The 16,703-nt window shown below is 56.7% G+C and overlaps 1 protein-coding gene and 1 long non-coding RNA gene across 6 annotated transcripts; one reads left to right on the top strand and one right to left on the bottom strand.

Annotated features, from left to right (window-relative positions):
• Nucleotides 1-4,589: 4,589 nt before the first annotated feature.
• Nucleotides 4,590-6,915, bottom strand: LOC119097066 (uncharacterized). 4 transcript variants are annotated; one of them, XR_005094123.1, is made up of 4 exons: nt 6,876-6,915; nt 5,615-5,826; nt 5,072-5,176; nt 4,590-4,704 (listed from the first exon to the last, which is right to left on the bottom strand). It is a non-coding gene; the product is annotated as an uncharacterized LOC119097066 (long non-coding RNA). The 4 variants fall into 4 exon arrangements; XR_005094121.1 differs by having other exon boundaries at nt 6,850-6,905; XR_005094122.1 differs by lacking the exon at nt 6,876-6,915 and adding an exon at nt 6,432-6,660.
• Nucleotides 6,916-7,182: 267 nt separating this feature from the next.
• LOC119096705 (cytochrome b561) lies at nt 7,183-16,501 on the top strand. 2 transcript variants are annotated; one of them, XM_037219600.1, is made up of 6 exons: nt 7,183-7,243; nt 8,463-8,531; nt 9,121-9,258; nt 11,339-11,547; nt 12,860-13,014; nt 13,758-16,501. In XM_037219600.1, exons 2-6 carry the CDS (start codon nt 8,471-8,473, stop codon nt 13,939-13,941), a joined length of 747 nt encoding a protein of 248 aa, XP_037075495.1. In that variant the 5' UTR covers nt 7,183-7,243; nt 8,463-8,470; the 3' UTR covers nt 13,942-16,501. The 2 variants fall into 2 exon arrangements, with proteins under 2 accessions (XP_037075495.1, XP_037075496.1); XM_037219601.1 differs by having other exon boundaries at nt 7,196-7,216.
• The last annotated feature ends 202 nt before the right edge of the window (nt 16,502-16,703 follow it).

Genomic DNA, 16,703 nt, shown 5'->3' with positions numbered 1-16,703 from the left:
CACTTGCAGAAGTCGGCGTCGGTGAGCGCGCCATAGCTGCCGCACCAGGAGAGGTCCAGCTTGGTGAGGTAAGAGCCCCGACTGACCAGGAAAGGCACAACGCTGGCGTCCACCAGGGGCCAGTAGGGCGGCCGACATACGGGGTCAGCGGGCGGTCCACCGGCTGGCGGCGGCGGCGCGGCGGCGCCGCCGGTCACGCGCCACGCACGGACGGGCTACACACACACCTCCAGCCCACCGTCCCTGGTGACGACAGCACGGCGGCGCCACCGGTCACGCGCCACGCACGGACGGGCTACACACACCTCCAGCCCACCGTCCCTGGTGACGACAGCACGGCGGCGCCGCCGGTCACGCGCCACACACGGACGGGCTACACACCTCCAGCCCACCGTCCCTGGTGACGACGGCACGGCGGCGCCACCGGTCACGCGCCACACACGGACGGGCTACACACACACCTCCAGCCCACCGTCCCTGGTGACGACGGCACGGCGGCGCCGCCGGTCACGCGTCGCACACGGACGGGCTACACGCACCTCCAGCCCACCGTCCCTGGTGACGACGGCACGGCGGCGCCGCCGGTCACGCGCCACGCACGGACGGGCTACACGCACCTCCAGCCCACCGTCCCTGGTGACGACGGCACGCGGCGCCACCGGTAGACGGCACGCCGTGTACGTCACAGTGCGTAGCATGGCCAGACCCGACTCCGGCCAAAGACGGACCGGTCAGCACCGCTCTAGCCGCCCTCCAACTGTCTGACTTTCACCACGGCTATCAACCCAACAGAATGACAAGTAAACGCACCAGCTGGCGTCGTCTCGCTTCAGTCTCATGGTCAGTGCGCACGAGCTGCGCACATTTCACAGGCGTAGGAACGTTCCAAAAAGTGGGCGGGGGTGGGGGGAGACTCAGGATATACTTCAGGAACTTTCGCTGGGGGCAAGCCCGGTGACCGGGGATAGAAATGGAGGTTATTGTCTGCTCTGAATTCACATAATACATTCCAGGAATGGCTTCTGTTATGGTTGCTATGTTGAATATACGTCTAGTGCTGTTTTTCACTGGTGAACAATCTTGCCCATTCCACTCATCTATGCCATTCGGCAAATAAGGATATCCAGCTTTCCAAGACTGTTCGTTCGTTTCAAAATTGTGTTCTCTGGGAAAGCGAAATTACACGGGCGGCTAGGCACTTTCGGTCATTGGAAGACCTCCTTAGGGTGGGTGTCAAAATACGACCCGGATAGAGGTTGGCCAAAGTTTTAGGTGTGAATCAATGGTCAATAGTGCGCTAAAAATTTCATGCGCCTACATTGCACCGGATACTTTGCGTGGGATAAGGTTTGTCGCAATATTTTAGGCGGAAAGAATTTAAAAGCTTCAAATGCCAACCGTCCAAAACAATGTGACAAAAACCATACAACTACAGTTTCTCCAATAAAACCCAAGTCACATAATTAAGGTCATTTTGTCGTATATTTCTAATCTGAGTTTAGCTCCCATCCGCCATCGACGCCCACTGCCCTGGCTCGGCCGTCCCCCGCATGAACGACTGCGAATCTATCATGTGCTTGCTTTGCTGAACGTTTATGGATCAGCATTATTACTTATCGGTCTGTAAAACATATATTGGACACCTGCAACAGTATCTAATTCCGAATTATCTTCCCTCACCCCACACCACAGCAGAAAATAAGCTTTCCGGAAGATACCTGCTTTTCACGTGTATCGGTCCACCCGACATCCAATTGCCCCTCATTCAACATAGCCGGCTTGACCTGCTTTTGAATGGAGGCAGGGCGTAGCCAATGCCTTGCCAAGGGGGGGGGGGGGCATAAGGCTTGACAAAAGCCCACCCGATGGTGACCCCCCCCCCCCCGCTAAAAACCGCCCGATATTGCTCACTTGTTAGCACGGACACAGTCGCGTTCGTTTTATTGCTATTTTTACTCATATCCAGAACAGAAACAGAAATCAGACGTTACCGCGAGGTCATTTGCTTATGTTTTGAAGTCCGTCAACTGCAGAAATCAGGCGTTGAGCGGCTGCATGGAACAGATCGCCGGCGCTCTCCATTTTACAGCGGTTCAGTGGACTCCTTCTGAACCAATATCACTCAGAAGCTGTTCCAGATTGTTTTTATTTCAGTGTGTGTGTGTGCGTTTGCGTGTGTGTGTGTGTGGGGGGGGGGGGTAGTTGACATTGCTGCCACCCACCTTGAAAAGTGGCGGGGGCGGAAAGGGGGGGGGAGGGTAGCCCCCTGCCTCCCTGTTCATCTATGGCACATGTAACATCTAAGGCCTGTTCCGAACCTCCAAACAGCTGTTTCGCCTCTAAAAGCAGCAGCACGGCGAGCGGAACCCGATCTCCTTTTCCGTGACGTCACCAGCAACGTCCGCACTCCGTCTAACGCCCTATCGATTAAGCCGATCTCCTTTTCCGTGACGTCATCAGCAACGTCCGCACTCCGCCTAACGCCCTATCGATTATTCTTTCAATGTCCCAAAAACGGGGAAAGACAGCACAGAGCCCACAGCCCAGCAGTCCGTCGGCGGTGAGCAAGGGCTTAGCCTCATGCCATCCATAAAGGAATCGCACAATGCCGCTTTTAAAAACGATGCGAATTACGTGAAAAGTTCAAATATCCCACGCCGCCCATATCCTTAACACACCAGAAAACAAAAGGCAAACCGGGCATCCTCACGAATCTCCTCCATCTACCCAGCTGCCGGTGACCATAAGAAAACAGCCCAACGGTCAACGTAGACGTCGAAAACAGCTGAGCAACGGCTACTGTCTGCCCAGCGGTCGGGGCTGCCGGCCGGCGCCATGACGTGTGCGAAAGCTGTGCGGGCCGGGCGGGGCGTCTGACCTGCAGGTCCAGCTGGGAGTAGAGCACAGGATCGGCGCAGAGCCGGCGCAGGTGCGTGCAGGCCAGCGAGAGCCGGCTCAGGCTCACCAGGTCCAGGTACGTCAGCAGCCGGCACAGGATCTCCTCCTACGCAGTGCGACAGGCCAGCTGAAGTGTCGACACACCGGGGTGGCACGAGAACACAGGCACTGCCCCCCGCCCGCGCCCGCGCACACAGCACGCACCCTGCGACGAGCCTGTCCCGCAGGGGACGGAGTAGGAGCATCGGTCGCGAGACTAAACACCTCTCGCCCGCCGCGTGGCCATCGCGACAACACTGCAGACCGGAGTCTCGACCTGGCCCGCACACCGGCTCCTGCAGGTGATGCCTGACACGGCGGACCACTGACCGGCAGGCGGAGCAGGCCGCTGCCGTCTGTGCCGGCCGCAGCGTCCGGGGAGCCACCGGCCGCCGGCGCCGCCCGGCCGAGCAGCTCCAGCTCTCGCAGACGGCTGGGCAGCCCGTCCGGCCGCAGCAGGGCCGCGCGGCCGGCCGCCAACCGGGCAGCTAGCGGCCGCAGCGGCCGGCCGCGCAGCAGCTGCGCCGCCGACGGCCGCCGCCGGCAGCCGGTCAGTTGCACGGCGTCCAGCCCGGTGAAGTAGGCCAGCTGCTCGCAGTTGAACTCGAGTCGCAGGTGCCTGGGTGACGAGGGGCGCGCCGCAGAGTCAGAGCCGAGGGTCACAGCGGGGGGGGGGGGGGTCAGGGATGACGGGTCAGGACCGTGCTTCAGAGAGTGAGTGAGGAGCGAGTGAGGAGCGGCCGGTCGGAGGGGGGGGGGGGGCCGGGAACGGCGGGCCGGGGACGGCAGGTTCGGGACGGCGGGCCGGGGACGGCAGGTCGGGGACGGCGGGTCGGGGACGGCGGGCCGGAGACGGCAGGTCCGGGACGGCGGGCCGGGGACGGCAGGTCGGGGACGGCGGGCCGGGGATGGCGGGTCGGGACGACGAATGCGGCTCGGAGCGACAGCGGGAGGAGCCGCTATCCTGAGCAGGCCACGCCGGGGCCCCAGTACACAGAGCAGGGGGACAGACGACTGGCACTGACCATGGCACATCGTGAAGCCAAGTTCGGCCCCCACTCCGCAACACGTCCTAAACCGAAGCAGGCCACGCCGGAGCCCCAATACACAGAGCAGGGGGACAGATGACTGACACTGATCGTGGCACATCGTGAAGCCAAGTTCAGCCCCTACTCCACAATACGTCCTAAACCGAAGCAAGCAGATGCACAAAACACATACCCAACAGTGACAGTGTGCAGAGCGCGCACATGACGGGGCGGCCGTGAACAAAGTGCGCACGGGGCAGAATGCCAGTGTACAGATCACGTGCAGCCCGTCACACAACCATCGCGTGTACTGGATGGCACAGCAGAGGCACACAGCCAGACCTCGACAGAGTAAAGCACAACTGCATGCGCAGTACAGCACAGCAATCTGTGTGGTACAGTATGGCAGTGTGTGTGGTACAGTTCGGCAGTGCATGTGGTACATGACAGCAGCATACACAGCAGCGCAGGTGCGCACAGCGCCGGATCGCGACGTACTGAGCGCGGAGCGCCTGTGTGCGTAGCACGCACCATACGGGCCGCTGCAGGATGTTCAGTTGTGGGCTGAACACCTGAGCGTGCGCGCGGCCGTCGGCGGCCGGGCGGCCGCGCCAGAGCAGCGCCCAGCGCGGCCCGTCGGACCCCGTCCAGCGCGCCCACACGCGCAGTAGGCCGCCGGGGTGGTACGTCTCGAACACGGACAGCTGCAGCGGGTATACGGCCTCGGCGAACTCCAGATCTGCGACAGCGCGGCCGGGCGTCAGCCGGCGCCACCGGCGGCCCAACCCTGAGGACTTCAGAGGCAGGCGAGCGGGAGGGGCGCTTCGCTCTAGGATATTGCGCTAGGCGGCGGGGCTGTGACAAGCGAAATGACGGCGGCTGATAACAGAGCTGCACATATAACTCCTAATCCACGATCTAATAAAGGATTTTGTCACATCGCGAAGGGTCGTTGTAATATGAAAAGTCCGCACAACGAAGTAAGGGATTAGCTTATGGTCATTAGCTGGCTGGCTTTACCAACAGTGCATGCTATCAGCACATGAGTTATGAACTGTTTCATCACAGTTGCAGACTTAGTCCTCAGTACTGCAGAGGGCTCTTACTGGATTCATACCCACAAAGTCCTGGCCAGGCACGTTCGGTGGTGTGTTGGAGTTAAATGGTCGCCGAGCGGACGGACACTGGCTCCACCACGTGCCGTATGTAGCCTGAGACAACAGGTCGGTACCAGCGACTTAGGACAGATACTGGCCCCACTACATGTCATACATGTGTCAGACAGCATGCGGACATGGGCAACTTAGGACAGATGCTGGCTCCACCATGTCCTATACATGGCCTAAGACAACAGGCAGGCACAGATGACTTAGGAGGGACACTGGTTCCACCACATGTTGTATGGGGCCTTAGACAATGGGCAGACACAGGTGACTTAGGAGGAGTCAGTCCAAGTGAATGAGGTGTCTGACATAACATAATTTTGCTCACAAAACACTGACTACTCATCCCATTATCAAAAACCAAAGGATGCTGCTGAACAGCAACAACAATCATAACATACACAGTGCATTAGTAAGCAGATCATACAAATTCTCAAAATAAGATAACTGAAAGTGTTATGACAGTAAAATTGACTGCAAACTAACCAATGCAGCTGAGCTTGCAAAGTCACCATGCTCTTGAGGATGTGATGGCGGACCAATTATATTTTGCATTGTGTATGAAATAAACCCTTCACTCCCATATTGAGAGGTAAATGCAGTAACACTGTAGACATATTGCTCTATCTCCTCTTCATCTTCACAGGGCATAGGAACATCCATCTGATGCATCAGGAATCTTCATCCAGTTGTGGGCACTGGATCATAGGAAAATTTATTAGCCATTAACTGAGAAAATGTGTGGTGTGTCAACCCATGGCCTTTTGCTTTGCCTCAGCATTAAAAAGGTGCCCTCCAATTTTTAACTTTTTCAAAAGGACTTCTCTGTTAGATGGATAAATAAAACTCAATAAAACATCTTGGTCTGGTAGCATCCAGTCTTTTTAATCTGGGCTCCTCTTGGGCAGGTAGAAACATGAAAGGCTAAAATGACATCTAAGAAGATTTAAATAATGTGGTGAATTCTTCAGTGAAGGTTATGTGACTTCCTTTATATGCTAATCATATGTGCCTAAGATGTGGCATCTTAATGAATGGTCAGTTGGGTCATGGGTAGCAGTGATGCCAAAACTTTTCAAGCTATTATACCCTCTGCTTGGATTCACTGCATGTCACCCTTCTCCTTGCTTAAAACTAGCCTATCCACATCAAACCAAGCAGCATTCAACCCAGCATGTAAGTGTCTCAGGCTGGACAAATGGGCCAGACAAGTCTAATATCTGGGTTCAGGGTTGAAGGGAAACAGACAAGTGTAAACAACTTTCATGCTGAGGCCACCATGCCAGAATTCTGGTCACACCACCTTCAATAAACATCCTTGACACCATACTGGATGAATTTGGAATGCTGCTAAGATGCTATTCACAAGCACATTGACTGCGGCTTTGGCAACACACCAGATCTTTATCAGATCCAATTCACATTCAACAGCATACATAACTGCTCAAGGTCAATTAAAGCGGATATATTCTGAAATCTGACCTAGGCTATTTTGGCACTTCTGGATATGCATATTTCAAAACACGCATGACTCGAAAGTTATTGCTCTACCTATCACAACACACAGCTTGCCCAGCCGGGGTCCAGATAGCCCATCAGAACCCGTTGCTTTTGATCGATCAAGCTGTAAGATTGGCCAAATTACATTATGAGTCTGTCATAATTTCAGTTTTAAATCACGTCGTTGCTACTTTCTCTGAAAATTCATGGCGTTTCCGCACCAGAGACCGCTCATAACCGCTCTCACTCAAGACAAAACATCAAACTAGCGCGAAACACCACTCGCGTCACATACATCCGTGCAACAGCTGGCTGGGGCTCCGTTTCCAACTTTCCTATTACAAACCCACATGCTTTCGATCTATTCCCTTTCGCTCTCAGTACCCGCCAGTTCATGGACGTGCATCAGTATAAAAGCCAGAAGTAGGTGAATTCCGGTAATTGCAAGCTTTGTAAGCCGGAGTCTGAACACGATGAGGTTTGGGCAAAAGCGACGCTTTAGCTGTTTGTTTTGTACCGGTATTGCAACCATTGCGCTGCGTTGTGGTGCGGCGGGTGGTCGGCCGGGCCCGGTTGGGTTTGGAATCGGTGAATTTCTGGGAGGCAATTGCTCAGGTTTGATGCATTCCTTTCTTTTGTGATTTGTTGTATCTCGTCCTACATAAAATTATGCTAAACATCGCGCCTTCGCGAGGCATCGGTTCAGGGAGCGGTGCCAAACGTGCGCAAGGGAGGTTCTGTCCCATATGGGTGGTAAATCATCCTGACCGTCGAGTGGCACCGTTCACGGAACCAGTTCAAGGGCTTTGCCGTGAGTTGGCCACTCTAGAATAACATTAAGAGCAGGCTTTTTCCCGAATCCCAATTTCACCCCAATCCGGTTTGCTATAGATTCAGAATAATGGTTGCACACATCAACCCAAGGTGCTCTTCCATCCACTGCTTGCAGAAATTTGTGGGTATATCTGGAGAAAATGAAGCAGTGTTGTATTTTTGCTATTTTTGCACTTATATCTGCTGTTTTGCTTGTTGTATGACAAAGTTAATTGTGGAATAATTTTTCCTCTGCTGAACATGCCCACAGTCAAGGCCATGGATTGTGTATGATTTGGATATCATGACCTCAAAAATGTGTATTTAGATAGCTGCAGTTTGTTTGCTTGCACACCTTTCTATGCTAAGCACCATGTCTGCAAACCAGGACAGATTTTGCCAATATGTTATTTGGGCAGAGTCAGAAGTAGGTCACTGCTTCCCATGGGGAGCAGCTGCCAGCTTACCCAAAAATTTGGCAGAATTTATGAAATTGGATTATTGAAGGAATCATAATGTGTTATATGACTTAAAAATTGGGAGGATTATAGAAAATCATAAAATCTGATGATAAATCATGTTTTGGGATAAATCAAGTTAATAAAATCTGCCACAAATGGAGCAGTTTACTATTCTGTTTGGGGCAGGATTTTGTGTGCTCCAAACATCTTGTTGGCATGTTCATCATGTCTTTCAGACTGGCTAAGCATCATATGCACTCTTGTGTGCCAGGTGCACTTCATTAGAGTGTGAAATGCATTGCAGATGAGTAATTGTGCATGCAGGAAGTGTATAACAGTTCCAAGAATGCAGCAGTCTAAGATAGGAGCTGACTTTCTAAATTGCTGGCAGTGAAAGTGGGATCTGGTAGAATGCATAGTGTTGCAGTGGTGGCCACAGGTGGGTAATTAACCCAAAATTAGCAGGAAATTCAACCCCAGCTGCTCATCATTTACTGTCTTCCTTTATCATGCTATGACTTGTGCTATTGAATTAAAGTCCTCAATATGCACCATTTCAGAAGCAGCCATGGACACTTTACCAGATCTCAGAGGCTTCACCCTGACATTCTCTCTTGCAGAGACATGTGGTATGTATGTTAATGTATGAGACTGACTTGCAGTTCCATTGCTCTGTCATGTGATCTGATAATGTACCACATGGTCCTCATCATTTTGCCTCCTGAATTAAAGCATGCTGTGCTGCCAAACAGCATTTGTTGTGTCACATAATGATGTGCTACATTGTTTTCTGAGGCACTAATGCAATATTTACTGACACTCTGTCTTTTGATGATGTAGCATGACACTGTCAGTGAATATTGCAACAGTACCTCAGAAAGTGATACACATGATAATGTACCATGCCATTTTATGATATTCCATAAGGTTTGATGACATGCTCTCTTACCTGGTGATACTTTGTGTCATCTAAGGGCATGCTTTGTTCTCCAATGGTTCATTGTGTCATCTGATGATGGATGTCCTGTGTTATCTACTCATTTGATGTGCACTTCTTTGGTGCACTGCACCATCAGAGGATGCTCTGTACTATCTGATGGCTTACTGTTCTGTATGCTGACATAATGTCATCAGATGTCATGGTGCAGCACATGATGATGAGCAGCATCCTGTCATGACATGTCCGCCCATCTGATGACGCGCAGCGCCACCCGACAGGCGCCCTTGCCGTCATCCTGACGGTGGCCTGGGTGGGCCACTTCCGTAATGGATTCGCCTGGCAAGAGAGACCGTCTGTTCAGTTCAACTGGCACCCGGTACTCATGGTCACCGGCCTCGTCTACCTGTACGCCAACTGTGAGTGCCTCGAGAGCTGACCTTCAGCATCGCCGGGAGCGGGGGCTCGGTACAGAGAAGCGCCGCCGCCTGTGTCAGTCCGTTCTTGGTGTGTGCTTTACTCTCTGTCTCGGGTGCAGCCGGTGCTCCGTTCGCAGCGGTCTACTGAACTGAATAGCTGTTGACGCAATGGAAGGGGCTCAGGGTTGGTTTAGATAAACGTGCTTGAACCTTGGGCTGGCATCACTGTGCGAGTGTGCAGTTAGCACCCGTCGAATGGGTTAAGGGTTGGTGTAGATAACCTTGGGCTGGCATCACTGTGCGAGTGTGCAGTTAGCACCTGTCGAATGGGTTAAGGGTTGGTGTAGATAACCTTGGGCTGGCATCACTGTGCGAGCGTGCAGTTAGCACCCGTCGAATGGGCTCAGGGTTGGTGTAGATAACCTTGGGCTGGCATCACTGTGCGAGGGTGCAGTTAGCACCCGTCGAGTGGGTTCGGGGTTGGTGTAGATAACCTTGGGCTGGCATCACTGTGTGAGCATGCAGTTAGCACCCGTCGAAGATTTGAGGCGGTGCACCTACCCGTCGGCGGGTCCGCGCCAACGCCACAAATCGCCGGCCTGGAGACATCGCGTGATCTTGATGTGGTCCATGTAAAGGCGCTTGCGCACTGAGGATGCTGGCCTGCTTTCCCGGGTAGATTACCAGAGGCCCGCTGTTGGGTGCCGTCTGACCCGATGCACTAGTGCTGCAGGATCGTTGGCGAGTGCCACGTGTACCACGCCGAGACGGTCGGTCGCTAGGCAATGGAAGTGTCGCGCGGTCGCCTTACGCAATGTACTGTGACCCGAGCCGGTCTTGCGGGCGCTCGCTTGTCAAGACTCCGGCGCGACAGCGATGCGCGGGTTAAAAAAGCTCCCGTCTTCAGACCTGACATTGTTTGTTTGAAGCTAGTCAAGAACCACAAGATAACAGCCTCCCTCGATATACTGTAACGAACGCTGTTGAGCCCAGACGTACAGCACGCAACCGAAACAATCGTGCGCTGGTCACTGCATAGATGGACTGCACAGAGGAGGAGAGCTGATAACGATATGGACGCCGCTCTCCGTTGCCGCTCGCGATCCGCAGTAGGAGCGGTCTTCGAGCGACCTAGATGGCTGTGATTCAAACCCGAGTGTGAACGGGGGCGATAGTGGTAGTGTGCACAGCGGCCGGCCGGTGACCGGTGACCGGTGACCGGTGACCGGTGACCGGTGACCGGTGACCGGTGACCGGTGACCGGCGACTGGTCACCAGTGACCCTGGCGCCACGCCTGACCAGGTCGACGTCAGGTGCCGCGTTCCATGCCGCTCCAGACGGCCATCGTCTGGGCGCCCCCGACTCTGATGGTTTCGGTCTGGCCTGGCGGGCACCGTGATGTGATGGAAACAGGGCGTTCGAAAGGAGTCCGTGCACGAAATGGGACCTGACTTTTTATGCTGGCGGCAGACTGCAGTCAGACCTCATCTCTGTTGTAAATGATCGTGATGCATTCCGCCCGGAGCGGGCGAGCTGTACAGCGAGACGACGCAGAGCTCCGGTAGATAGTGGCTAGCGTGACAGGAAGTGGTAATGGATCTGCGGGAGACGGTCTGGGGAATACCCAGGCCTGTTGCTGCGACCCCTGCTGTCATAACGGACGGTCCGCTGTCGCAGTGAGACGCTGGTTGATTTGCTGAACCAAAGGGGAATGCGGGCCTTTCCAGGCATGAAATTTCAGCAGTCGTTTTCAAATATCTGCCACGTGGGAATGATAACTATTAAGCATCGTGGGCGAATAGCCCAAACAAGACAAGGATCGAGTGCGTCATCTATGCGTTGATATTTGCTGGTGGCTCGTTATTTCTTATCCAACTCATCACCATTGTGGATCTTTTAACTCTACTTGGTATGTTGCGCGCTGTTCTTGGCCCATTCAAACACGCCTTCATTATACCGGTGTTATTGCCCGATTTAGCTATTGCGCTGTCACAGGACGTATGGATCCAGCCAGCTCCGCGCCGGCGGCGCCACCTGTTGACATCGTCCGGAACTAATGCCAGGACCCGTTCCGCACAGCGGCGCTGCTGTACCGCGTGTTCCGCAGCGAGCGCAAGCGCAAGCTGAAGCTGGCGCACGCGGCACTGAACCTGACGTCGCTGCTGCTGGTGATGATCGGCCTGAAGGCCGTGTTCGATTCGCACGACCTGGCCTCGCCGCCCATCCCCAACCTGTACTCGCTGCACTCGTGGGTGGGCCTGACAGCCGTGCTGATGTTCGCCATGCAGGTGGGTACGGCGCGTGCCGGCATGTCGGAGTTAGCGTGGCTCGCGCGAATGGGTACGCCGGGCGGCCGCTGGCGCGCTCACGGGATGTGAATGTCAGGCTGAGGGACTCGCAGTGACTCTATTTGACGTGGGTAGTTTTTTAACGTGGGCAGATGCGTTGGATTAGATTATGGGGCGGTGTCCAGGTCGGCGTGGCCTTGAGTGGTGGTGCGGAGGGCGCGTGCAAGCGGCCCGAATAAACATAATGGCCAGGTGAGAAAGGGACCGTTTCTTCCTGGTTTCCGCTTTTGGGTTTCCTTGCCAACTCTTGCTTTGAGTGCGGTGATTCAAACATGTTTTTCTTTACCATCGGGATGCCTATGCCGCCTGGTCGGATATTTCACGTCTAGCTGCACCAGTTGTTTCTAACTATGCAATCATGACCTTTTGCATGGCTATCATTGTTTGTGTGCGTGTGTGTGTGCGTGTGCGTGTGCGTGTGCGTGTGCGTGTGCGTGTGCGTGCGTGCGTGCGTGCGTGCGTGCGTGCGTGCGTGCGTGCGTGCGTGTGTGATACTGCCCCTCCTGCGGCGTGTGGTTGGCGTCGCATCTCTCCGTGGTGGGTGACCAGGGTCACCCGATGGCACCTGTCCTCCAACGACAGAGCATTGTCGTCCAGCCGCACCTCGCGGCCAGGGTGTGCTCTTGCGCTTCTGATGGTGCTTCTCTCGCGATGGCTGGTCGCGTCCATGTGGCGGCAGCTCTCTCCGGCGTGTGACCGTGTTCACATCCTCGGCAGTGGGTGATGGGGTCCATGTGGCGGCAGCTCTCCCTGGCGTGTGGTCGTGTTCACATCCTCGGCAGTGGGTGATGCGGTCCATGTGGCGGCAGCTCTCCCTGGCGTGTGACCGTGTTCACATCCTCGGCAGTGGGTGATGGGGTCCATGTGGCGGCAGCTCTCCCTGGCGTGTGACCGTGTTCACGTCCTCGGCAGTGGGTGATGCGGTCCATGGGGGGGGGGGAGGGGGGGGGGCAGCTCTCCCCGGCGTGTGACCGTGTTCACATCCTCGGCAGTGGGTGATGCGGTCCATGTGGCGGCAGCTCTCCCTGGCGTGTGATCGTGTTCACATCCTCGGCAGTGGGTGATGGGGTCCATGTGGCAGCAGCTCTCCCTGGCGTGTGACCGTGTTCACATCCTCGGCAGTGGGTGATGAGGTCCATGTGGCGGCAGCTCTCCCCGGCGTGTGACCGTGTTCACATCCTCGGCAGTGGGTGATGGGGTCCATGTGGCGGCAGCTCTCCCCGGCGTGTGACCGTGTTCACATCCTCGGCAGTGGGTGATCGGGTTCGTCTCGTTTCTGGTGCCGGGCATGAGCGGTGCAATCCGCGCCCGCTACCTGCCCTGGCACCAGTTCTTCGGCCTGACCATCTTCGTCACCGCCTGCGGTGCCGCCATCATGGGCCTCCTCGAGAAGGCCATCTTCACGCTGTGAGTTGGTGGACGAACGCGCGCGCGGGGGGGGGGGGGGGAGGAGCGGGGGGGGGGGGGGGTCTCCACTGCTGAGCGCTTGCAGCTGGGACCGTGGTTGGGGTGTGGTTCGTTTATTAAATTCCCAAGGTGGTGTGTTTTGTTTCGTTATCGGAGTGCGCGTCGCCTGACTGCGTCGTTTGCAGGAACTTCACCAGGGCTGGACGCCAGCGAGTGGCGGAGAAGGTAACCGAGATGCCGATGATCCAGAGGCTTACAAATGGTGCTGTGGGCGGCAGGGTCAGGAGTTGGGAGCCACCGTGTTGTGCGTGTCCGTGTGGAGACGGTAGGTCCTACCGCCTGCTGCTAGCAAGAGAGAGGGAGGATTAAGGCTCGGATAGAGCCGTAGCCCTGCCAGCTGGGGTGTGCCGGACCCCCTGAACCATGCAAGCGCCTGAGTGTCGTAATTTAAAACTCACCACTGACGTCAGGTTGTCACCCACCCCTTAGCCGCCTTGGCACAGTTGCGCGGAGAGGGCGCCGCTCTTCACGTGATGATATAGAGAGGGCGCCGCTCTGGTCACGTGATGATCTGGAAAGGGCGCCGCTCTGGTCAAGTGATGATCTGGAGAGGGCGCTGCTCTGTTCACGTGATGGTCTGGCGAGGGCGCCGCTCTGTTCACGTGACAGTCTGGAGAGGGCGCCGCTCTGGTCACGGGACCGCGTCTGGGCGCCGGCCGTCACTGTGCCGTGACCTCCGGCAGGACGAAGAAGAACGATCTGCCGCCGTACGCGAGCCTGCCGCCCGAGGCGTACCTGATCAACTTCATCGGCCTGCTGCTGGCCGTGTTCTGCTGCCTGGTGGTGTTCCTGCTGTCGCACACCGGGTACCGGCGCCAGCCGCAGCCAGAGGACGAGGTGCTGCTGCGTGACACCGTCATTGACTGAGGCAGCGCGTTACATACTGACTGACACACTGACACGGTCAGACGTTGAACACTGACGCGGACAGATGCGGCCTATGCGCGCCGACACGGACTGACGCAATCTGGCACGATCCAGCACGTACAGACTCAATTGAGGCTAGGCCGGTGTGTTGTCTGACCTAGGCCAGCGACTCGGCATGGGCTGCTGCCGTCCGATGCTCCGCGGCACTGCACGTCGCAGACCACGGTCACAGATGGCTGGCACGGGTTCTGCCGCTTACTCCGAGGTGATTTGACACGACCGAAACTGACTGACGCAGCCGAAAGGGATGGGCGTGGCTGGGGCGGACCGCAGCAGACTGACAGACTGCGACGGACTGACGCCGGCTGTCGGCGCCAGACTGACAGACTGCGACAGACTGACGCCGGCTGTCGGCGCCAGACTGCCAGATTGCGACGGACTGACGCCGGCTGTCGGCGCCAGACTGACAGACTGCAACGGACTGACGCCGGCTGTCGGCGCAAGACTGACAGACTGCGACGGACTGACGCCGGCTGTCGGCGCCAGACTGACAGACTGCGACGGACTGACGCCGGCTGTCAGCGCCGGTCTGACAAGCTGCGACGTAGTGACACCGGCTGTGGGCGCCAGCCGGACTATCGGCGCCGGTCTGACACCGATTGTTAGCGCCAGCCTGACTGTCGGCGCGAGCCTGACTGTAGGCGCGAGCCTGACTGTCGGCGCCAGCCTGACTGTCGGCGCCAGCCCGACTGTCGGCGCCAGCCTGACACAGACTGTCGGCGCCACCCTGACACCGACTATCGCCGCCAGCCTGACTGTCGGCGCCGGTCTGGCTGTCGGCGCCGGCCTGACAGTGAGGCGGCCGCCTGACGGGCGCCGGTCGGCTCTGTGCCGGGCTGCCGGCCGGCGGGCAGCGGACGGCCGTGGGCCGGACCTCCCGCTACATGTCGGCCGCGCCGTCAGGCTGGTCCAGCTTTCAAGGTCGGCCTGAGACGGGGCGCTCCCAAAGACACCAGAGTAGGGCGAAGCGCCTGCGCTGCTCCTGTGGCCAGTTGTGGATCGTTGTCTGTGCGGCTCGCTGTCGGGTGTTGGTGCTTTCTCTGGAACGGTTGTGGCCCGGCAAAGCCTTCGTTTGGTTAGCGTTTTCGGGCTCACCGGATTATGTTTGGTTTTGAAGCATTGAAGCGCTTCTGTGTGGAATAATATTTTGGTGCCATCTCGTATTTATCATACATGATGTCTATTTTTTGACTGATTCTAGTGTCTGACTTGTGCCAGACCATTATATAGCATGAGTCAGATTATAGCCGGCTGTTGTTCACGTTGTATTGTTGGCGTTGTGGTGCGGTGGCTGTACCCAGATCCTTTCGGACATTGTCGCCGAGTTCTCTCGCCAGTAGGGCGGGGGACAGTCCGCTCGTGTGAGCTTGCGTGGTCTGGTTCACCTTCGTAGGTGTATCAAATTATAAGATGCAATATTTTTCCCACGTTGCACTGTAAAATGACGTTATTTTCAGGGCCATTTAGTTCTTGTTCTAAAAGACATCTCTACCGTGCGGGTTCCGGGTCGACAAGTGAGCACGCGCGGACTTAGGATGGCACATTGCTGTTTTGCTGATAGAAGACCCTCCGGCCGGGTGTAGTTGTTTAAAATCAACTTTGACGGGGAGAAGGGGGATGGTGTAGGTCCCAGAGAACCCCTGTAAGTAGCCCCTCAAACTGGATTTCTCTGGAGGTCTGTGCCGCTTCATTTCACAAGTTTTGGGTTGGGAGGTTGCCCGTAACGCCTGGGAGACCGAACAGCTTTCCCACGGTCAGGCACAGTCCCGCCCACTGTATAAACCACCTGTTCCTGCCTGCGAACGGCTGTGCGGCTCCGAACGCTGTGTACCCCACCGTAGAGTCGGCCCGCCCGGCGGTGCTCTCTCCGAGTGGCGACCCCGCCCTGCCCTGCCGGCTGTTGGTCCGGCCGGTGGACGTGTGGCTCTCAGACGGCCTTCTCCGTGGTATGGCCGATGTCGTGTCTTGTGGTGCTTGTATCGCCACCGTGTCGCCTCCCTCGGCGACGCCCTACGACCGAGGCTCTCTTCGGCGCGCGCTTGACGGGCCGCCCCTGCGCCACCCGTGCCGTCGGTGCCGTGTGGCGATGGATACGCACACTAATTCTGTCCGGCGGCCACCGTGGGTGGCGAGGGCAGTCGGTTGCTGTCTGTTGAGCCACTGTGGGCCATCTGTCTGTTTCTGCTTCCTCGCCCGTGCAGCTCAGCTGGGCCGCGTCCGGCGGGCCGGGCCACCTTCCACGGGCTCCTCGCGTGCCGGCGTTTCTTGCCGGCGTTTGTCTTCAGTCTACGGCGTCGCCTTCCGGCGCACGCCAGGTAGTCGCCAGGTCGGTCTGGCTCGACGCCGGTTTCGCAGTTGAACACCGGTTGTGACGGCTTGGCCAAGGCAGCAGACGTGTACCCCTCTCCCCCCACGAGGATTTACCATGATATCGTGTTCTTGGCTGTTTATGTCGTGGGCGTTGTGTGCACATAATATACGTACTAAGTGTCAGCATCCAGCCCGATGGTGCTCCTGGAAAATGGCCGCTGCCAGCCACGCACTGGTTGAGTGGAGCTAGAGGCGGTGTTCCGATCCACAGCTTCAGCTCCACACTCGCGTGGGGACGCCCGATGCGTCGAGTTGTGCGGCGTGAGCGCACCAGCTACCTGCCCGGACATTTTGAGGGCAGGCGACGGCATCCGTTGCGGTGTCCCAGCGAC

This window comes from Pollicipes pollicipes, unplaced genomic scaffold, assembly GCF_011947565.3.
Source record: "Pollicipes pollicipes isolate AB1234 unplaced genomic scaffold, Ppol_2.1 Scaffold_4295;HRSCAF=5057_pilon_pilon_pilon, whole genome shotgun sequence".
Classification (NCBI taxonomy): Eukaryota; Metazoa; Arthropoda; class Thecostraca; order Pollicipedomorpha; family Pollicipedidae; genus Pollicipes; species Pollicipes pollicipes.
Note: the sequence above shows the minus strand (reverse complement) of the source record. Positions and strands in the feature narration are given on the sequence as shown.